Source organism: Postia placenta, assembly GCF_002117355.1.
Source record: "Postia placenta MAD-698-R-SB12 unplaced genomic scaffold POSPLAscaffold_8, whole genome shotgun sequence".
Taxonomy (NCBI): Eukaryota; Fungi; Basidiomycota; class Agaricomycetes; order Polyporales; family Adustoporiaceae; genus Rhodonia; species Rhodonia placenta.
This window is the reverse complement of record NW_020169839.1, coordinates 363,421-386,149: the sequence shown is the minus strand read 5'-3', so window position 1 is coordinate 386,149 and position 22,729 is coordinate 363,421. Positions and strand designations below refer to the sequence as shown.

At 51.3% G+C, this 22,729-nt stretch overlaps 3 protein-coding genes across 3 annotated transcripts; 1 reads left to right on the top strand and 2 right to left on the bottom strand.

Moving 5' to 3' along the window:
• Positions 1–4,629: 4,629 nt before the first annotated feature.
• On the top strand, positions 4,630–6,818 carry POSPLADRAFT_1181603 (hypothetical protein; the record flags this gene model as incomplete). The annotated part of the gene is made up of 10 exons (XM_024488854.1): positions 4,630–4,811; positions 5,080–5,100; positions 5,276–5,506; positions 5,555–5,576; positions 5,626–5,704; positions 5,762–5,944; positions 5,994–6,081; positions 6,141–6,219; positions 6,275–6,316; positions 6,372–6,818. The coding sequence occupies 10 exons, from the start codon at positions 4,630–4,632 to the stop codon at positions 6,615–6,617; spliced, it is 1,173 nt and encodes a 390-aa protein (XP_024338241.1). The 3' UTR covers positions 6,618–6,818.
• Positions 6,819–13,460: 6,642 nt separating this feature from the next.
• On the bottom strand, positions 13,461–14,520 carry POSPLADRAFT_1116513 (hypothetical protein; the record flags this gene model as incomplete). The annotated part of the gene is made up of 3 exons (XM_024483468.1): positions 13,461–13,925; positions 14,208–14,281; positions 14,460–14,520. Coding segments are annotated over 3 exons (600 nt in total), but the record flags the coding sequence as incomplete, so codon positions are not given.
• Positions 14,521–16,502: 1,982 nt separating this feature from the next.
• Positions 16,503–17,076, bottom strand: POSPLADRAFT_1145291 (hypothetical protein; the record flags this gene model as incomplete). Its single annotated transcript, XM_024485784.1, has 2 exons — positions 16,503–16,690; positions 16,872–17,076. Coding segments are annotated over 2 exons (393 nt in total), but the record flags the coding sequence as incomplete, so codon positions are not given.
• Between the last annotated feature and the right edge of the window lie 5,653 nt (positions 17,077–22,729).

Sequence of the window (22,729 nt, the reverse complement as noted above, 5' to 3'; positions counted from 1 at the left end):
CCCGGTCAATGGCTGGCCACCATGGCTGTCGCGACTTGAGGTCAAGCGACAGGGGAATATCTAAAAGCAAGGGGCGTCCGACTGGTTCTCACCGAAGCGATGGTGAGCGAAGCTCAAACCTAAGGCTAGGGACAAGTAAGTGTATTAGTTAGTGTAAGGTAAGTAAGAGAATACAGGAGCTTACTGACCTAGGGACAAGAGGTCGAAACTGAGGTCCCTAGGGCAGCAGAGGCCGGCTTATATACATGGGGAGATTAGGGCAGGCTGTGCGCGTTGGTCCGTGCGCAGCTGGTCTGTGCGCAGCATGCCGACGCGGCCCCGGGGGCCGGTGAGTCAGCGCAGCTGCGTCAGCGGGGCCCGAGCTGTGCCGTGCACTGCCGTCCTATCTAATCTGATCGTACAGTAGATAACGATGTGTCCGTATCGGGCAAGTAGTACAGAGGTCGCGGGTTCGAGCCCGCGAAAAGGAAAAATTAAAAAACGGCTAGACGCCGTACCAACTCGTGACAATGGCTGAGCGATATGCACATGCCTGTACTCATGCCACAAGAACAGCAGTGTGATTTACAATTAGAGGGTTCCCAGTTCGCCTTTATCGACAAGAAGACATTATATGTTCTCACAAAAGATGGGATGGTATATCCTGTCAAGATTGTTGTTGATGGCAAGACCATGTCTTGTCTGTTGATGGCTGTGCCTGTTGCGCGGACAATGATACCTTCAATGGTCAGAAGGGTGCAGAATGAGTATATTTTTATTGGTAGCATTGTAGGGCCTTCTGTGTTGCTCAAGACCGTGCCTGTTGATGAAGACATAGTTGATGATGATGTTGACATGGCTGCTGCCCCCTCTACTGTAGTTGCTCCTGCCAATACCATGGAAATAGACGACGACAGCAGTATGCATATGATACTGGATACTGACGTCACTGACATCTGCAGTAGATTTGTATGGCAGATCAGCTGTCCCTGAACAACCACACATATGGCGGCAGACATGGCCTGCAATGTTTGAGATCTACAACTTTCAGCAGATGCTGTTCAATGCGGGCGGTCGTGTGCATGTACATTTTTGCACATCCCTGTACAACTTTGTACAGCTCTATATATTCCTGTACACCCCTGTACATCACTGTACATCTCTATATATCCCTGTACATCTCTGTACATCTCTATATATCCCTGTACATCTCTGTACATCTTTGTACTTCACATGATTGTACATGATTGTATATATTTTGATTCATTGTTATTGAAATATGACTTCAGCAGGGTGTAATCATGTTAACAAATGTCTTGATCAATCCCAATTGAATTAAATTGTATTGTATTGTATTGTATTGTATTGTATTGAATTGAATTTGATTCCATTTTGAATTCAGTTTCTTTTCAATTTGAATTCAGTTTCTTTTCAATTTGAATTCAGTTTCCTTTCAATTTCGCTTCAATTGAAATTGAATCAAATTTCAGTTTCCATTGAGGATCTATTCAATTATCATCGACTTTATTCACTATTTTATGCCTTTGATATTGTTGATAGATTTGATCAGCTATATTCAATTTGCATTCAATGATTCTTTGGTTTTACTTCAGTTATAGTTTGAATTTTATATTCGACTTTTGCCATATAAGGATGATGACACACAGGTCACAATTTGTTTTCAATTTTAATTCAATTTTCCTTTTCAATTTTCTTTTGATCTTACCTTCGATTTCTTTTGGATTTCCGGTCAACAAAATATGAGCTTGATGGAAATGCAATTGATTGTATGTGATTCAATTTTCTTTCAAACAGCTATTCAATTTTCTTTTGATCCCTTTCAGATCTTATCTTCAATTATCTAATCAATTTTATTTCAGTTTTGATTTCATTCCACAAGCGGTGTGGTAGGGCCAAGTGGTTCACTGGCAAAATCCGCAGGAAGATGACTCGCAAGCGCGGGTCGCGCGCTTCGTGTTCGGAACCATGATCGCTCCGTCTCAGTCTCCATCGCCAGACTACCCCGACCTCCTCACACTATCTCAATCTCTTCACCTCGTACTCTACAACCGGACGAAGACGCATCGCACCTCACGTAGGAGCCGGCACAGCGTGCGTAGACCAAGGACAATAAGATAAGACACGCGCGTGAGGCGTGCAGGTCGGCAGAAGATAGCTTGTTCATTCTTTTCTTCTTCTCTTCACTCCTGTAACCTTCGTCCTGGACAGCCTGAGCGACGCGGATTGCACGCGGGACGTAGGGTCGAGCGCGTGATCATGCCTCCTCCGCTTGTTGGGGGGCAACGCGTTCGTAAATAGAGTCGAGAATCGTCACGCTGACTCCCCGAACGTAGCCTGCGATCGCATGAAGCTGAGCGACGGTATTGTTCTTTCCCGGCACACCACGACTGATGCTCATGTACTCGACTACTTCATGTGAAGGTTTCTAGGTTGTGGGTATATATGGAGAGGAGACGGGCCTGTACGAGCTAGCGAACCACGCGCAATTCACAATTCTCTTAATCTCATATTCGAACCTTTGCTGGATCCTTGGCGACGCTCTCGCTCCTCCTCAAAGTCTACGAAATCCTCCAGGTACGCGATCCTCTCTTCGCGATCACTCCTTCCAGTCTCAGCTAGCGCTGGGGCTATTCTATCTAATCTGATCCCGAACTCTCAGTCCACGAGGAGGCTGTACTGACGTCGACAACACCCGGGTTCCGATCCCACGAGCACAAAACCCCCACTACGACAGCGGAAAGATTGATAAGCCACTTTCGCTTTTCTTTCAATCTATATCTAATTTACCACCCTAGAAAATCCAGTGTTCCGCGCTCCGCTGGCAGTTGTCTGAGCGCCTGCCTCTGTCCGCCTTCACTCCGGCACGGTTTCGCAGCATGAATCAACTCGTTCCCTGCGTTGTTTGTGTTGATAGTGTGTGCCGGCTTCGACATGCACTAAGTACAAGGATGGGTGTACCGGCTGCAGAAACACTAAGAGACGTCATCGTCTAGATTGCGTGTGCGTTTCAATTTGATCAGCATATGGAGGTCTTGTCAACAAAAGTTGCTAACCTTGGCTTACTAGGTTCTGACTACAATTGAGCGCGGTTCCTCCCCCGCATACCGAGCGCAGTCCCTTCCAGGCCTTACTGAGCGTACCATGTTTGACAAGATTTGCCCGATGGTAGCAGCAAAGCCGTTGTCTAGCCTCGAACTCCGTGAGGGCGAAGGCATACTCGATATCGTCTCGTGAGTACCATATGCGGCCATTCTGAAAGCGAACTATGCTCAGGTCCTTACATATGATTCTGCATCGCTGATTGACGATGCTTACACCAGCTCCCGAGTATAAGCCCGACTGAGGTCGTTCAATGACGGGTTCTCGGATTGGGACCAGCCTCGGATCTCATGGCACACTTTCGTAGATTACTTCTCATTTTCCCCCGGGAGGGATCCAAATATCTTCAAAGGCTCACGGTATCTAATCGCTCGCGCGGTCCCTCACACGTGAGGTTTCCTAAAACCACAATATGCCACGCCAGTTAAGTTAAGTCCACACTACATGAAAATAGTGCCAGGACTGATAATGATAACGAAATTAAGAACCCGCGTGGTCGTTGACCACAGGCGATCGCCATTGTATTGTATCTATAAACTTCTACTGCTTGCGCGACAAGTCTTCAGCGAAGCAAGAGCTCACTACGATCTCAAGAGTGAGGCCGCTGGAGCTGTGCTCTAGAGGTGTACCGTATTGTTCAGAGCTCGAAGTACCGATCTAACTGTGCATGCAGCTCGGTCGGGGTGCAACTAGCTTCTTCTACCATACGTCGTCTTCATATATCGTACTCATCTCAAACATACCTCTCGAAAGCTTGAGGGCATTTGTCCCAACGTTGTCAATTGGGTCTCATTTGATGCATGAATGACAAGTATCGGGCCATGAATAGAGGTGCGAGATGCCGTGAAAAGATAGGACTTGGTTAGGCGGATCTACTCATGACTTCCTCAGCGGGGCAGCGCGTTTGTATCAAGAGAGCTGGCCATGTGCGCCGAGCGCCTTCGCTGTACGTGCGAGCTTACGGTAGAGCTCCGACGAGCACTGTGGGATATAGAGCGCTTGAAGAAGCTAAAGTAGTTCCGATCCATCAACATGCGGCAGCGGTTCTCGTATCGGAGCTAGAGAGGGGAGACTCAGTCGCACGGTCGCGCCATGGAGACTTCTACTTGGCTGCACATCATACCCCAGCATCGCCCTTGCGGAACGTACAAAGGCAGCGCGGGAACAAGATACGTAATGCGAGTGTCGTCCAAGACAAGCGCTTACTTAACACTAATCTCACAATCCGTATCGAGATGCACTGAATACAGGCTGCCATTCCGTGCTCAAATCCTCCGCAGATTCATCAATGATCACGGTGAAAGTGAGAGGTGTGATCTGCTGCTTCATCTCCACAGCGCCACCTGACACGCACGCTGATCGGCTTATCGCTATCACGATTGCTGGTTTCCGACCCACATGCGTGAACTTCTATGCACGTCAACTGTTGCAGTGACGCGGAAGTGGGTCGGGTCCATGCCGTCGCCTGCGATGCCCATCATCTGTCGCCCATAAATCATTCCCGCGAACCCAAACCACTGTGATATTCCCATGTACACCACCACGCATGGGACATTTTTACAATCCGAAGCATTTGCGGTGATCGGTATCCTACATCATAGAAGAATGAGAGTGGACTGGCTGCTGTCACTAGCGCGATGGGATGTCGCCAATCGCCGCCAGCGTTGTCGCACCTTTCCCGTCCGTCAGTACCCGAGGACACCGCTGATGAGGTAAGATTGGATTCTAAATCTTCTAAATCTTCTAAATCCTCCGCTAGCGCTATTCATGGCTCAGAAAGCTATGCACCCGTGTGCGCTTTTGAGCGCTCCAAAATTTCATCGGAGACATATAGTGCGGCCCACGAACGGGGCTTAGGGTGGAGCCAAGCCTCTTTGGCACTTCGATCCCTCCCAGCTCCCGTGAAGATGTGCGGCGAACTCATTTATGCGGTCAGCCTTTCGAAGTGTCTCGGTAATAGCGCACTGAGTTTCGTTACAGGCCAAAATCTCCCAACTATGGGTACGTCACAATACGATTTGGGTAATCAATCATTCACGACTGGGTGCATACAGATTGAAGCCGTGTTATATGGTGGAGAGACATCTCTGTTGATAGTTCGAGCGACCATCTGAAACTCCCCAGGGATCTACCTCAATTTGTTTGCGGGATGCATATACATCTACACAAAGCGCAGGTCCAACAAATACGCGTTGGCGATGTGTATCGCCATGTTTGTGACCGCTACTGGTGAAATATTGATCGACCTCGTCAACGACCTGCTTGTGCCCCGCCTCGTCTCCGATTCGTATTCTGTCTCCGGCACCTTGTTTGCATGCGAGGGCACTGCGGACGCAGAGAGGACAAGACAAAGTAATATCTACCAGCGTGTCGATAATGTGTCCTTCATTTTCTTCATTACCAAACTGTGAGTGAGCTCATCTCGAAACGCCGACCCAGCTCATCGCTGTCGCAGATGGTTGGGCGATAGTATTCTTGTTAGTTTCCACGACGATTCACGAACATAAGTTCTGACATTAGACGTAGGTATACCGATGCTACATGATTTGGGCCAAACAACGATGGGTCGCGATGGTCCCGGCATTTCTTCTCTTCGTTACTATTGGTGCGCCTCTTTCTGTTGGTTTGATGGATCTGCAATGACCGACGAATCTGATGATAGTGTTCGGTTACGCTCAAGTCGGAATGTCATATCAGTACTACTACGCACAACTCCGCTCACAGGCTACGCCTTCACCGGCTAGTACCGCCGATGTCATCAGCCTCGGTTTATGGCTCTACCGCCTGAACACAGTCTCCACAGCTACTTCTGTCGCGCTCAATATTATTGTGACGTGTCTCATTGGTGAGCTGGGTCCCTCTTACACCGCATTTTGTGTTGAAGCCTTGTTTAGTATACCGTATATGGCGGGATACTTTCAAATTTGCTAATAGCTTTGGTCTTCGAACGAGCAAGAAGTACAGCACTGTGATATCAATGGTGTAAGTCTTTGGTAGAGCCATTGCTTGCCAATCAAAACTCATTAGTTTGACTACCTCAGGGTTGAGTCAGGAGCAATCTACACTGCGGCCTTGCTCGCCGAATTGATCTCCAATAACTTCAAGGGCGACCCTGCTTATGTATGTTCGCCTCTCCGTTAGCTATAGCGTAAACGCATGACTCATGTCATGATAGGTGGCAAATGATATTTCCGACGCGTTCACCGCAATGCTTGTGGTAAGTCTTCTCGGTCGCTCTTCCGCCGCAGAGGTCCTCATCAGAGCCTTTTTAGGTGATCGCTCCGTCTCTGATCATCATTCGCGTTGGCCTTAACCAAGGATACGTGGAATCGTCTGGCCATTCAACGACGTTAGCAACAGATCCCAGTGGCGGTTCTCGTCCCGCGCACTCGCTCGTATTTGCGCCTAGGAATTTGGGAAAATCAACGGGAAACGAGACCAGTCCAAGTGCGACAGATTCATTAGCTATGCTCGATTTTAATGTTCAAGCGTCCCCGGCTATGGAGGAACATTCATGAAGTTATTTTGGAGGCCTGGTTAGAAGGGAACATTCATGAAGTTATTTTGGAGGCCTGGTTAGAAGGGAATGTATCTCTATTTTTCTTCGTATTGTAGGCTGCTGCTTACTTTATATCTCATTCCGCTCACCTTCACTTAGTATGTGGCGTAGATATGTATCAACTTTGTATGTATTGTAAAAGCTGAAACTACTTCCACATACAGCGAGTCAATAGGGTGTCCTACCTGCTTTTGGGTTGGTTCATGAACGGAAGGTCGCTGCACCGTTAGCCATCAGATACAAGGACCTAGGTATCAGTGCAGGTCGCGTAAATTGAGACCTCTCAATAAGATGCTTAATCCCCCAGAAGTAGGCTCGGTACTAAATCTCTCCAGCACATAACAAAACGATGCCAATTACATTGCCTGAGAGCTAGCTCGCCGACGTGCGCGTGCCCTTTCTGGTTCGCCTGTCGTTACAGTACCAGTGATAGGTTTCTAAATGTGCCAGACAGCATTTCAGTAATAGAATATCGCATGACACGCATGAGTTGTGCAGGGCGACACTCCTGGCGACTTTTCGAGGGGAGGACCAGCCACTTTAGCCAGCAGTTACCAGGATAGGCAGGTGAACCAAATAAGGCACGCCCTCTATTGTCGCGACCTGCCAGCTGTCAGTCCCACTGCATGCGGTATTCAATTTTCTAGTACAAGAAATCAAATGAAAATCGAAAGAAAAGTTGATTTATCTAATCAGTACTCTGGCGCCTAATATGGAAGTGAAATCGAAGGAAAATCGATTATGTAATCCATTTTCCATTGTCTCTTTCAATTTTCCTTCGATTTTTCTTCAATTATCATTCAATTTCTAGATCAATAAGATTCAATAGGTGCTATTTGCTTTTAATTCAATTATGATTTGATATTTTGTGCAGGAAAATTGATTCCTGCATGCAGTGTCCACTGTCTCCCTTAGCCCATATTGTCGCAACTAGGTTACTACACGGATTGCAATGGATAGTTATATATCTGTGCTGTATGCCAAGCTCTGGCCCTCCACCTCTCCATAAGGTAGTGATGCCGACTATGATGGTTCGTGAGCTATTGTCCTTTGTGACTTCTATTCACTGTAGCCATAAACTGCAGGATTCTGTTTCTTCTCAAGCAGGCCAGTACTCTACTATCGAGTTGCTTCTAGAAAAACTGACAAAAGGACTGCACTGTCATTGAAGATTGCCATTGTAGATGCCTCCCGTCACGCGCTGCTATATTACACCCTACTTTTGCATATGCTTATGAAAAAGGCTGCGATCAATAGGTGTCTGTATCTTCCAATTCTCAACTCATTTGTATGGTTCTGTTGCGACTTAGGGTCAAGCGACAATGGAAACACAGACTTTTGGAAGGTGCTGGGGGCGTTCGACTGGGTCTTACCAAAGCGATGGTGAGCAAAGCTCGAACCTAAGGCTAGGGACAAGATAATATATTAGTGAGGTAAGAAAAGGAATACAAAGGATGCTTACTGACCTAGGGACAAAAGGTCAAAACTGAGGTCCCTAGGGCAGCAGAGGCCGGCTTATATACAGGAGAAGATAAGGGCAGGCTGTGCGCGCTGGTCCGTGCGCAGCTGGTCCATGCGCAGCATGCTGACGTGGCCCCGGGGGCCGGTGAGTCAGAGAGGCTGTGTCAGCAGAGCCTGAGCTGTGCCGCGCACTGCCGTCCCATCTAATCTAATCGTACAGTAGATAACGACGCGTCCATATCAGGCAGGTAGTACAGAGGTCGCGGGTTCGAGCCCGCAAAAAGGAAAAAATTAAACAACGGCTAGGCGCCGTACCAACTCGTGACATTACCCCCCCCTCAACGGCACATAACCTCATGCGAGGCGCCCTTGCCCATCTCCCACCCGGAGCAGCAGCGTGCTTCAGTCAATGGCAAAGGCATTGGCTGGAAGTTGAAACCACCAAATGTAGTAGCATTGAGGCGGCGAGGGGCGTTCGGGTTCTTCTGGTGGAAGTCGGCTATGAGGGCCGGTGCATTGGCAACGTTGCGCGCCGGTTCCCATGACGTATGTGAATCATCATAACCCTTCCACTTGACGAGGTACTGCAGCTGACGCTGGAAGATCCTCGAATCCTTGATCCGTTCAACCTCGTACTCTTCGTCGCCCTCAACCTCTATGGCAGGCAGCTCCTCCGGCTCCCGGCCCGGGATCTTGCTACGCGTGTACTTGCTAAGCAAGGAGACATGGAATACCGGGTGCACCGGCACCGACTTTGGCAGGACTAATTCATAATCCAAGTCTCTGAGCTTTCGCCGCACGGCATAAGGTCCAAGGCGCTTGGGACTGAGCTTCTTGCTCGGCTGTTTTAGCTTAAGGTTCCGAGCGTCAAGCCAGACCTTGTCCCCCGGCGCAAAGACCGGTGCCTCCTGCACGTGCTTGTCGTAGTATACTTTCATATGCTCGGCTGACAGCTCGAGCGCAGAGCACGTGTTGTCGCGAATCTCCTTCAGGATCTTGAGCCGATCAGCGGCCGCAGGCATCGCAGACATTGGATTGATCTGCACTTGGATCTCAGGATTGTACCCCTGATGCAGGAAGAAAGGGGAATGCCCGGTCACGGAGTGAACTCGGTTGTTCAGTGCAAACTCTGCGAGCAGCAACTGCTTTGCCCAATCATCCTGCCGGTGGCTGGTGAAAGCACGCAGGTACTGCTCGATCTCCTGGTTCCAGCGCTCAGTCTGGCCATCAGTCTGGGGGTGGAACACTGTGAACAGCGCCAGCTCAATTCCCAGTCCCTTGTACACCACATGGAGATACTTCGAAGCGAACTGGGGACCTCGGTCTGATATGACCTTGGTTGGGGCCCCATGATGCTTGAACACATCACGGATGTATAGGTCCGCCGCACCTTCTGCTGTCAGGGTCTCATGACAGGCCGAGAAGTGGACCTGCTTGGTAAAGCGGTCGGCGGTGACCAGGATTGAGTCAAATCCATCAGACTTTGGCAGGCCGACAATCATATCAGTCGTGATGATCTGCCACGGGCGCTTGGGGATCTCATTCGGCTTCAGCGGACCCTGGGGTTTGGCTGGGAATGTCTTGGTACGGTTGCACACGTCGCAGGTGCTCACGTACTCATTGACAAATTTAGACATCCCAGGCCACCAGTAGTTCCGTGATACGAGCTCCAGGGTTTTGGCACGACCGCCATGACCGGCGATTGGCGAGTCGTGGTGGATCTTGACTATATCCCGCCGGAGCTCTGCGTTCTTTGGGACATACACGCACCCGCGGAACAGCAGAAGCCCTTGTTTGGCATTCCACTCCTCAAAACCCCTTTGCAGTCGGGGCGGCCCAAGGTCCTGCACCTTTTCAAGTGCCTCGGCCACCTCCCGATCCTTCTCCGAACATTCCCTGATGCGCTTCAGAAGCAACTGATCGGCCGTCACCGAGGCATGACCACGCCTGGCGGAGGTGATGCGGAAGCACTCCGGCTTGAGAATCACCTGATCGGTGTTATCGTCCTCATCGCCGATCTGATGGTCTGATCGGCGGGATAGGGCATCAGCCTTTCCATTCGACGTTCCGGCCTTGTGTGTGATGCGGAAGTCGAAGCGAGCCAGGAATAGCGACCATCGCGCTTGACAACGCGTGAGGTGCTGGGACGTGTGCCAGTACTCGAGGTTCTTATGATCGGTTACGATCTCGAACTGATTGGGTAACCCCTTGAGATAGTGGCGCCAATCGTCTAGCGCCTCAATGATCGTGAGCATCTCCTTATCGTAGATCTCATAGTTACACTGCGCCGGGTCCATAGCATGGGATCTGAAGGCGATGGGATGCCATTTACCGTCGTCCTGCTTCTGCATCAACACGTCACCAGTGGTGTAGCCCGAGGCGTCAACCTCAATGCGCGTTTCTCGGTTAGGATCGTACAGCGCTAGGACTGGAGTCGTTGCGAAGAGCCGCTTGAGCTCGTCGAAGGCATGCTGTTCCTCTTCGCCCCAATGCCATGGGTCATTCCTGGTGAGCCGGTCGAGTGGTCGCGAGATCTTAGCGAAGTCTTTGATGAAGCGGCAGTAGAAGTTGGAGAACCCCCGGAACTTCTGGACATCTTTTTTGTTCCGGGGTACCGGCCACTCATTGATACCTTTAAGCTTCGCGGGATCCATCGCCACCTCATCGCCACCGAACACATAGCTGACGTAGTCGACCTTGGGAACGTCCCATTCGCACTTCTCAGGCTTCAGGAACAGATCGTTATCCTGAAGGCGGCGTAGAACCTCGCATGTGACCTTTTCATGCTCCTCCTTGTTGGTGGAGAAGATGAGTATGTCATCCAAGTACACGAGGATCTTGCCACCGACGATGAGATCGTGGAAGATCTCGTTCATCATCGCCTGGAAGGTCGCGGGGGAGTTGGTGAGACCGAAGAACATCACCAGGGGTTCGTACAGCCCCCGGTTAGTCACGAAGGCCGCCTTCCACTCATCACCGGCTTTGATCCGGACATTATTGTATCCCCATCGGACATCGAACTTCGTGAAGAGCGTAGCGCCGCGGAGCTTGTCCACCATTTTGGCGATCAACGGCAAGGGATAACGATTTTTGACCGTGATCGCGTTCAATCGGCGGTAGTCCTGCACGGGCTGAAGCGTCCCTTCCTTCTTTTTGATGAAGAAGAAGGGGGACGAGATGGGCGACTTCGATTCCCGTATGTAACCCTTCGCTAGTTGCTCCTTGAGGAACTTGTCAAGCTCCTCCTGCTCGTTGTTCGACAGGGGGTACACCTTCGAATGGAATGTCGAATAGCCGGGCACGAGTTCGATTGCGTGATCATACGGCTTCCTTTCGGGTAACCGTTCTGATGCTTCCTTGGAGAAGACATTCAGGAACTCATGGTACTGTTTAGGTACCGACTCTTCGGCGGTCTTAACGACCTTCTTTTTGATCTCCTCCTCAGCGAACAGCTGGGAGTACGTATGTCCTGCTGCGACGAACAGCTGAGGAGCACCGGGAAGCGTGATGCCTTGCTCCCAGGCTTCAATCAAATCGACCTCATCCCACTCTACCTCCACCGGATCTTCCTCGGGTTCGAAGTCCAGGAGTGCCGTACTCCGGCAAGCGCCTATAACCGACCGTTTGGATTTCGGCGAACGCCTGCGTGCCGTGGGCCTGACCCCCGTATCAAGCGCAGTCGCTGCTTGCTCCATTCGGCCAGTCCTCCTGGTGCTACACGTTTCAGGGCATCATGATAATTTGAGGGAGCCCTTCTCCCAATCGATCTCAGGGTTGTGCTCACGTAGCCAATCCAACCCAATGATCACATCTTCTGGACCGATGTCCGTGACCATGAACACCGTCTTCTCGATGTGCTCTCCTATATGCATCTGTAGCACTGCTACCTCCGAGATGCTTCCGTCCTTATTCAGGGTGCCGTCAATATTATACAGCGGAATTGGTTCCTTCAACTTCCACGTCTGCACCTTATTTTCTACAATGAATTGCTTGTTGATAAACTTTGTGGTGGCTCCGCTGTCCACCATAGTGATTACGTCCTTGTGCCGTCTTTTTCCTTGAAGTCGAACTGGGATGTGAAAGTGTTGGGACACCTGGTCCAATTCATACACCATTGCAGTCGACAATACGTTATACTTGTTACACGAAGATACTCGCGGCCCGACGCGTGCGGCACGAAGCGCGGACCGGATCAAAAACCCTCCTCCTTCATCGCCCGATAATGCTCGAGCTCCTCGCGCATCGACTTCACCTGTGCCATTAAGTCCGCCAGCTCCGATTGCTCGGATTTTGCTGAAGCGGCACTTATACTTGCCGAGGGTGTTGTCGTGACGGGGGCGCTTATCGCGGCCTGGGTGGATCCCGAGGCAACCGTAGCCCGCGTGTCGGCGCGTTTTGTGTAAGGTTTGTCCTTACAATTGGGGCACTCGAATCGTCGGTACCCTTGCTTCCCACAGCCGAAGCATGTGCCGGGGAAGTTTCCTTTTCCGACGGCCGCATTGATGCTGGCCGAAGCTGCGTGTGACTGGGGTGCACCACCACGTGCCCCACCGTGTTCTCGACCTCGGGCCGAGAAGAAGTTATTTAGTTCGGGCCAACGGGCCCGGCTGATGTCGAGGATCTGCTCGACCTCGGTGGCGCGCTTCTCAGCTGCTTGCCACGTGGCGAAGGTCTCGAGCTCGATCTTGCGGTAGACGCGGGAGGGGATGCCGCTCAGGTACTTGTTGCGTAGCTCCAGGTCCCCATACCCAGAGCGGTCCGCCGGACCCTTGAACAGCGCGGAGAACTCTGCGGCGGTGCGTTTTTCACGGACCGACTTGTCCGCGCAGAGCTTCGCCAGCTCTACTTGTGCTGCCGCCTCGTCGTCGAGATTTCCGAAGCGGGCCCTGAAGGCGGCGGCAAAGGCCGCTTCATTTGCGAACGGGGTCATGGCCCCTTGCACACCCACCTGCACCGATGCGAGCTGGGCAAAGTAGGGAGTGGCCCAGGCGTGGGCATCACCGTCGAGCAGGCTCAGCGCAACCTGTACTTTGAGCTCGATGGTGGTCAACGACGTGTTGACCAGCCAGTAGATGCGCAACTGCGACAGGAACCGGTTGCATTCGATGACTGTTTTGCCATCGTATCGGAGTGGGAGAAGGAGCTTCAAAGTCTCCTTGTCGGGGGCGGCTATGGGGGACAACATTATCGGCGTCGGGGGGGATGGAGGACGCTGCGGGGGCGGAGGCGGCTGTGGTGGCCCTCCGCTGGTCGAACTTCGAGAGGAGCGAGTGCTCGAGCGGCCTCTCGGCGGAGTCGGCGGTGAAGGCGCCGAAGGAAGTTCGGCGGGGGGGTCACGTACGTCAGGGACTGCTGACGCGGGGGCGAGCACTGGCGGCGAGGTGGACCCAGTAGAAGCCTCGGACTTGGACTCCGAGATTCCTTCTTCACCTGCACCCTCCTCAGGCTCAGGCTCTGGCGCAGGGTCTGGAGGGAGATCTCCTCGAGCTTGACTGGACTCGGTGACAGTTTGGGGAAGGCGGGAGGTAGGGGAGACAGGGCGGGAGTGCCGCGAGGCAGATCGGGATGCGAGGGTGCTTCGGGGTCCGAGCGGGTGTTGCGCTCGTCGGATCGCTTTGTAGCGAGGGTAATCTTCCTCGATCGATCGGGGTGTCCGGTTGGGGCACGGCTGCTGCTCGCAACGATAGAGGACAGTCTCAGGGCCGTCTGGGATGTAGACGTCGATGAGGTCCTGGGAGTCGAATGCGTGGATCTGGCCTTGGCAGGCAGCCACGATGGATGGGGGGAGGAAGGGGAGGTGCGCGTACTACGAAAGGCCGTGCTATACTAGCTTACACCTACGGCGCCCGAGAAGACACTAAGGTTCGCAGTTCACGTGGGGCCCAGTACTGCTTTTGGCTAGTATACAGCAGGAACCTAAGCCACGCGTCCGTGAGGACAAGTATTGCCCACTGAAGTGCAGATACTGAAGAGTTCGTTCCTTAAGTGGTGGTGATGTATCGTAGGCTATCTAAGTATAGTAAAGTATAGTAAGGGTGCGCACCACCCCACCTATAGGAAAGGAGAAAGTGAGTGTGTTCCGGTGAACGCCGGCAGCGGTGAGGAGTTTCGACCTAATGTCGCGACTTAGGGTCAAGTGACAGAGGAAAACCAAACAAGGCGCTGGGGGCGTTCGACTTAGTTCTTACCAAAGCGATGGTGAGCTAGGCTCAAACCTAAGGCTAGGGACAAGAAAGTATATTAGTTAGTAGGGTAATAAAGAATACAACTGGGGCTTACTGACCTAGGGACAAGAGGTCGAAACTGAGGTCCCTAGGGCAGCAGAGGCCGGCTTATATACATGGGGAGATTAGGGCAGGCTGTGCGCGTTGGTCCGTGCGCAGCTGGTCCGTGCGCAGCATGCTGACGTGGCCCCGGGGGCCGGTGAGTCAGAGCGGCTGTATCAGCGGAGTCCGAGCTGTGCCGTGCACTGCCGTCCTATCTAATCTAATCGTACAGTAGATAACGATGCGTCCATATCAGGCAGGTAGTACAGAGGTCGCGGGTTCGAGCCCGCGAAAAGGAAAAAATTAAAAAACGGCTAGGCGCCGTACCAACTCGTGACACATATTGAGCCTAAGGGGCTGCCCAAAACTATTTTCCTAAATGGCGTGCACTTGAGGCAATGTGGCGGACTAGGGGTGCTAACCCCACATCATAGTTGATGGGCCACACGTGCCCTCGGGGTGCTGCCTGTTGAAGCACCTGGCTATGACAATCAGGGAGTGATCAGGACATCAAAACTAGGAACACTCACCTTGGGTGAAGAGGGCATCCTTGAGCCGGTGATACCATCCACTGCTCTGATGGCGGATCACTTTCCAATACATGTCATTGGCGACATGCCCGGAGTTGAAGCCGGCCTCAACCCTCGCCTTTGTGATCCCAACAGAAGCCTTCACTCGCTGGGGCGAGTGTTGAAGCAATGTGAGTGGGGAATTGTACTGAGGGAGTCAGAGGAATGTGAGTGAGGAACAGCAGCGAGGGGGTCAGAGGAACCAAGCAGCTGGGCATGTCATGAGTTGGTACAGCATCTAGCCATTTTTTTTCCTTTTTGTGGGCTCAAACATGCAACCTCTGTACCATATGATCAAACAGACACATTGCTATCTACTGTACGATTAGATTAGATGGGCAGCAGTGCACGGCACAGCTCAGGCTCCACTAACACAGCCATGACAACTCACCGGCCTCTGGGGCTGTGTTAGCATGCTGTGCACAGACCAGCTGCACACGGATCAGTGCGCACAGCCTCCCCTAAACTTCCCCTGTATATAAGCCTGCCTCTGCTGCCTTAGGCACCTCAGTTTCAACCTCTTGTCCCTAGGCCAGTAAGCCCCTGTACTTACTTACTTACCTTTACTAACTTATACATTTTCTTGTCCCTAGCCTTAGGTTTGAGCATCGCTCACCATTGCTTTGGTGAGACTCAGTTGAACACCCCCAGCCTTTTGTGTTTGTTTGTTCCTTGTTGCTTGACCACAAGTCGCAACATTAGGTCAAAACTCCCCTTCACTGCCAGTGTTCACCCAAACTCCCACTCACTTCACACTTCCTATAGGTTGGGTGGTGCGTACCCTTACCACACTTAGATAGCCTATGATACATTGCCATCACTCGAGAAACAAACTCTTCAGTATCTGCACTTCAGTGGGCAATACTTGTCCTCACAGACACATGGACTAGGTTCCTGCTGCATACTAGCCAAAAGCAGTACTGGGCCCCATGTGAACTGTGAACCTCAGTGTTATCTCAGGCACTGTAGGTGTAAGCTAGCTAGTATGGCCTTTTGTAGCATGTGCGTCTTGCCTTCCTCCCCCCATCACCGTGGCTGACAAATTCTTTGACTGCTCTTGACTTGAGCACACATTTGACACACAGGAGCAGGTTAATGTCTCCTATGATGACCCAGAGAGTGATGGATCCAAAGCTCTGTTCTTCCATTGTAACCAACAACCGTGCCCTAGTTGCACTCTGTGGTCTATCACTACCAACGAAGGACACTATGTACCAATCAGACGAGTCCAGCACCCCAGTGGCCCCGCTCTTTGATATGCTAGCACATTGAGATCTACCTCTTGCCACGTCACTTTCGTCCCATCCTGACCCACATCCCCAGGTACCTGCATTCCCCAACCTATCACAAGTACAGGTCAAGTGCAAGGAGATTCTGATCTCCCTCAAAGAATTAAGGCAGTCGCACAGCCTACAGCGACCCCTCAAGTGATCCCCTAGCCCTCCTTGGGGCTGCAGTTGGAAAGGATTCCGAAGTCTGAGCCTCATGACAGTCCAGCAGTTACTTGGGCCAGCTTGTCATCAGCGGTCTCCTTCTCGACTCCCATCCCTATTGTACGTCGCCCCGCCACTGGACTTCCTCTGTTGCCTCCACCACCATTGCTACTGTGAGGCTGCTTAAGCACTTGTTTCTCCCAAAGTTTGCCTGGCAGACAGTCACAACTACCCCCGGGCCATCCTCCGTCCCCCCCGCCACCAATAATATCATTCCTAGTGACCCCTCCTGACAAGGAGACCCTGAAGCTCCTCCTTCCCTTGTCATCAAGTGCAACCAGTTCCTTGCACAATTATTAATCTACCTGCAAGTCAACACCACCCTGACCACGGTCAACCTTTAGGTCCAGGTAGTGCTAAGCCTGCTTGGTGGCGATGCCCGCACTTGGGCCACTCCGATTTTCTCACAGCTCACCTTTGTCACGATTGGGGTGCAGCGGGGTATGGCACCCTTTGCAACTCTCAAAGATTTCCTCACAGCATTCAAAAGCTGTTTTGGCAATCTTGATGATGCCACCGCGGCACAAGTTGAGTTCACCAAGCTCTGCAGTAACAAATCCCTGTGTGAAAAATGTACCACTGCGGAATTCTCTGCACTGTTCAAGGGTCCAGCAGACCGTTCTGGGTATGGTGACCTAGAACTCCACAACAAGTATCTAAGTGGTATTCCATCCCAAGTCTACTGGAAGATTGAGCTCAAGACGTTCACTATCTGGCAAGCCACTGACAAGCATGTCACAGAAGTCAAATAAATACTCGACATTAGCCTGAGTTGAACAGTTTCTTCTCAGCTCAAGAAGGTGGATGTGATGGTATCTGAGGTGGTGCACCTCGATCACAAGGCGCTTTGGCCAGCATCAACACGGCTGTTGGAAAAGGAGACTTCCCCAGCAGTTGCTTCAGCTGTAGGAAGCAAGGGTACCGACACTTTGAGTGCTCCAACTGTAAGGACAAACCTTACACAAGATGCGCCGACACACAGGCTACAGTTGCCTCAGGTTCCACCCAGGCCACAACAAGTGCCCCTGTCACAACATCACCCTCGGCAAATATGAGTGTAGCTTCAGTGGAATCCAAGCAATTGGAGCTGGCAGACTTAATGGCACAGGTGAAGTCGATGTGCAAGGAGCTCGAGCACTATCGGGTGATGAAGGAGGAGTCTTTTTGATCCAGTCCGCACTTTGTGCCGCATGCATCGGACCCTGTAACAATAATTTGTACAAAGTATTGGTGACTGCAAATGTTTACAAGTTGGACCATGGGTCCCAGCATTTCCACATCCCAGTACACCTCAAAGGAGAAAGATGGCACAAGGACATAGTTGCAATGGTGTACAGCGGGGCCACCACAAAGTTTATCAACAAACATTTCATGAACGGAGAATCGAGTATGAACGCGAAAATTGAAGAAACCAATCCCGCTATACAATCTCAATGGAACACTCAATAAAGATGAAAGCATCTCGGAGGTAGCTGTGCTACAGATGCAGATAGGAGACCACGTCAAAAAGACAGTGTTTACAGTCATGGACATAGGTCCTGAGGATGTGATCATTGGGTTGGATTGGCTGCGAGAACACAACCCCAAAATAGATTGGGAGAGCGGCTCCCTCAAGCTGTCATGATGCCCTGAAACATGCAGGGCCAGAAAAACTGACCAAATGGAGCATGCAGCAACTGCGCATGATACAGGGGTCAGGCCCACGACGCCCAGGTGTTCTCCGAAGTCCAAATGATCAGTTATTGGTGCCTGCCGAAGTAAGGTACTCCCAGACTTCGAACCCAAAGATGACCCGGAAGAGATCGAGTGGATGGAAACTGACTTGATCAAAGCTTGGGAGCAAGGCATCATGCTTCCCAGCGCTCCTCAGCTGTTTGCCGCAGCAGAACATACATACTCCCAACTGTTCACTGAAGAAGAGATCAAGAAAAAGGTTGTTAAGACTACCAAGGAGTCGGTACCAAGGTGGTACCGTGAGTTTCTGAATGTTTTCTCCAAAGAAGCATCAGAATGGCTACCCGAAAGGAAGCTATATGATCATGCAATCAAACTCATACCTGGCTACTCAACATTCCATTCAAAGGTGTACCTCTTGTTGAACAATGAGCAGGAGAAACTGGACAAGTTTCTAAAGGAGCAGCTGTCAAAAGGCTACATACAGGAATCAAAATCGCCCATTTTGTCCCCCTTCTTCATCATCAAAAAAAAGGAAGGGACACTTCAACCCGTACAGGATTACTGCTGATTGAATGTGATCACTATCAAAAATTGCTATCTGCTGCCGCTGATCACCGAGATGGTGGATAAGCTCTGGGGTGCCACACTCTTCATGAAGTTTAATGTCAGATGAGGATACAATAATGTCTGGATTAAAGCCAGTGACGAGTAGAAGGCTACCTTCATCACTAACTGAGGACTGTACAAACCCCTGGTGATGTTCTTTAGTCTCACTAATTCTCCTGCAACCTTCCAGGCCCTGATGAATGAGATCTTCCATTATCTTATTGTTGGCAGGAAGATCCTCATGTACCTGGATGACATACTCATCTTCTCTGCTAACAAAACAGAGCATGAAAAGGTCACATGCGAGGTTCTTCATCGCCTTCAGGATAACGACCTATTCCTGAAGCCTGAGAAGTGCGAATGGGATGTTTCCAAGGTCGATTATGTTGGCTATGTGTTCAGTGGCGATGAGGTGGCAATGAATTCCGCAAAGCTAAAAGGAATTAATGAGTGGCCAGTACCCCTGAACAAAAAAAATATTCAGAAGTTCCGGGGTTCTCCAATTTCTACCATCGCTTCATTAAGGACTTCGCTAAGATCTTACAACCACTCAACCAACTCACAGTGAACGACCCCTGGCACTGGGGAAATGAGGAGCAGTATACATTTGATGAGCTCAAATGGCTTTTTGACACAACCCCTGTTCTGGGGCTGTACGACCCTAATTGGGAAACACGTATTGAGGTTGATGCCTCGGGGTATGCCACCGGTGGTGTGCTGATGCAGAAGCAGGATGACAGCAAATGGCATCCAGTTGCCTTCAGGTCTCATGCCATGGACCTAGCCCAGCATAACTATGAGATCTATAATAAGGAGATGCTTGCAATCATCAAAGTACTATACGAGTGGCATCACTATCTCAAGGGACTTCCCACACAGTTCGAGATTATAACTGATCATAAGAACCTCAAGTACTGGCACATGTTACAGCACCTCATGCGTCGTCAAGCACGATGATCACTATTCCTTGCCTGCTTCAACTTTTGCATCACGCATAAAGCCAGAGTGTCAAATGGAAAAGCTGATGCTCTGTCACGCCAACCAGACCATCAGGTCAGTGATGAGGATGACGACACTGATCAGATTGTCCTCAAACAGGAGCACTTCTGCATTGCTGCCACACAGTGTGGACACACCTTAGTAACAGCCGATTAGTCACTTCTAAGGTGCATCATGGGGCCACGGCCAAGGTCATATCAGACCGAGGTCCCCAGTTTGTGTCAAAGTATCTCCATGCAGTGTATAAGGGACTTGGGATCGACCCAGCACTATCTACAGCATTCCATCCTCAGACAGACGGTTAGACCGAGTGCTGGAATCTAGAGATTGAATAGTATCTGTGCACTTTCACAAGCCATTGGCAGGATGATTGGGCAAAACAGTTGCCGCTTGCTGAGTTCGCACTGAACAATAGAGTTCACTCAGCAACTGGGCACTCCCCTTTCTTCCTGAATCAGGATTATCACCCTGAGATCCAAGTGCAGATCAATCTGATTTCCATGATGCTTGCGGCCGCAGATCAGCTTAAGATCCTGAAGGAGATCCATGATGATATGCGCTCCATGCTGGAGCTATCAGCTGAACAGATGAAAGTGTACTATGATAAGCATGTGTAGGAGGCACCGGTCTTTGCATGGACCAGCTGTGCACGGACCAGTGTGCACAGCCTCCCCTAAACTTCCCCTATATATAAGCCGGCCTCTGCGGCCCTAGGGACCTCAGTTTCGACCTCTTGTCCCTAGGTCAGTAAGCCTCTCCTGTATTCTTCCTTACCTTGACTAATATATTCACTTGTTCCTAGCCTTAGGTTCGAGCTTTGCTCACCATCGCTTCGGTAAGACCCAGTTGAACGCCCCCAGCATCCTTCAAGTCTGTGTTTCCACTGTCGCTTGACCCTAAGTCGCGACATTAGGTCGAAACTCCCCCAAGCTGCCAGTGTTCATCGGAACCCAAAACACTCACTTTCCCTTCCCACAGGTCGGGTGATGCGCACCCTACTATACAATACGATATGTAGATAACCTACCGTACATCGCCACCACTTAGGGAACGAATTCTTCAGTACCTGCACTTCAGTGGGCAGTACTTGTCCTTACGAACGCGTGGACTAGGTTCCTGCTGCATAATAGTCAAAAGCAGTACTGGGCCCCACGTGAACTGCGAACCCTAGTGTCTTTTCGGGCGCCGTAGCATAAGCTAGTATAGCACGGCCTTTCATAGTACGTGCACCTTCCCTTCCTCCCCCCATCCAACGTGGCTGTCTGCCAAGGTCAAGTTCACGCATTCGACTCTCAGGACCTCATCGACGTCTACATCCCAGACGGCCCTGAGACTGTCCTCTACCGTTGCGAGCAGCAGCTGTGCCCAAATCAGACACCCCAATCGATCGCAGAAGATTATCCGCGCTACAAGGCAATCAGAAGGGCCCAACATCTGCTTGGTCCCTGCAGCACCCTCGCATCTCGATCCGCCTCACAGCATTCTCGCCCTGTCTCCCCCAGCTCCTACCTCCCTCAAACTGTCGCCGGTCAAGTACGAGGAGATCTCCCTCCAGACCCTGCACTAGAGCCTGAGCCTGAGGAGGGTGCAGGTGAAGAAGGAGTCTCGGAGTCCGAGTCCACGGATTCTGCTCGGTCTGCCTCGCCGAGAGTGTTTGCTCCCGCGTCAGCAGTCCCTGATGTACATGACCCCCCCGCCGAACTTTCTCCGGTGCCTTCACTGCCAACTCCGCCGAGAGGCCGCTCAAGCACTCGCTCCTCTCGAAGTTCGACCAGTGGAGGGCCATCACAGCCGCCTCTGCCCCCCCAGCATCCTCCGTCCCCCCCAACGCTGATAATGTCCTCCCCCGCAGCCGCCCCCAATAAGCAGACTTTACAGCTCCTCCTCCCGCTCCGATACGATGGCAAGACCGTCATCGAATGCGACAGGTTCCTGTCGCAACTCTGTATCTATTGGCTGATCAACACGTTGTTGACAACCATTGAGCTTAAGGTGCAGGTCGCACTCAGCCTACTCGATGGAGATGCCCACGCCTGGGCCACTCCTTACTTCGCCCAACTCGTGTCAATGCAGATGGGTGTACAAGGGGTCACGACCCCATTTTGGGACGAAGCAGCCTTCACTACCGCCTTCAAGGCTCGCTTCGGTAATCTCGATGACGAGGCGGCAGCACAAGTAGAGCTGGCAAAGCTCTGTGCGAACAAGTTGATCCTCGAAAAATGCACCGCCATGGAATTCTCCGCGCTGTTCAAGGGTCTGGCGAATCGCTCTGGGTATAGGAACCTGGAGCTACGCAACAAGTACTTAAGCGGCATCCCCTCCCGCATCTACCGGAAGATTGAGCTCGAGACCTTCACCATGTGACAAGCAGCTGAGAAGCGCGCCACCAAGGTCGAGCAGATCCTCGACATCAGCTGGGCCTGTCGGCCCAAGCTGAACAACTTCTTCTTGGCCCGGGGTCGAGGACATGGTGGGGCACGTGGTGGTGCACCCTTGTCGCATGGAGCTTTGGCCAGCATCAATGCGGCCGTTGGAAAAGGAGACTTCCCTGGCAGCTGTTTTGGCTGCGGGAAGCAAGGGTACCAACGTGTCACAGTTTCCCTAATTTTACCTAATTTTTCCGCTATTTCTGCGGACATATCAAAGGGTATAGGGACTTATCCATACTTATCCGTCCGCATATGGGTACAGCTGCATATCTAAGGGGTTATCCGCTTAAATAAGCGACACATGATCTTGTTCTGGACACATCAGGCTGGACCCTGATGCCGGACCTTTTCTAGATAGAAACCAGACTCCTTCTGGACCATGACATCATTCTGACATCATAGGTAGGAGCTAGGCTCAGGCACTAGGCCATAGGCCGGTCAATTCTGGACCCTAGGCCCAGGGCAGGGCAGGGCCAGACTATGACATCATATATGACATCATAGAGCACATGATACTTAGTAATCCTTACCCAGCTAGGTACCAGGGGTCCATTACCGGTCCCTGGGGGGT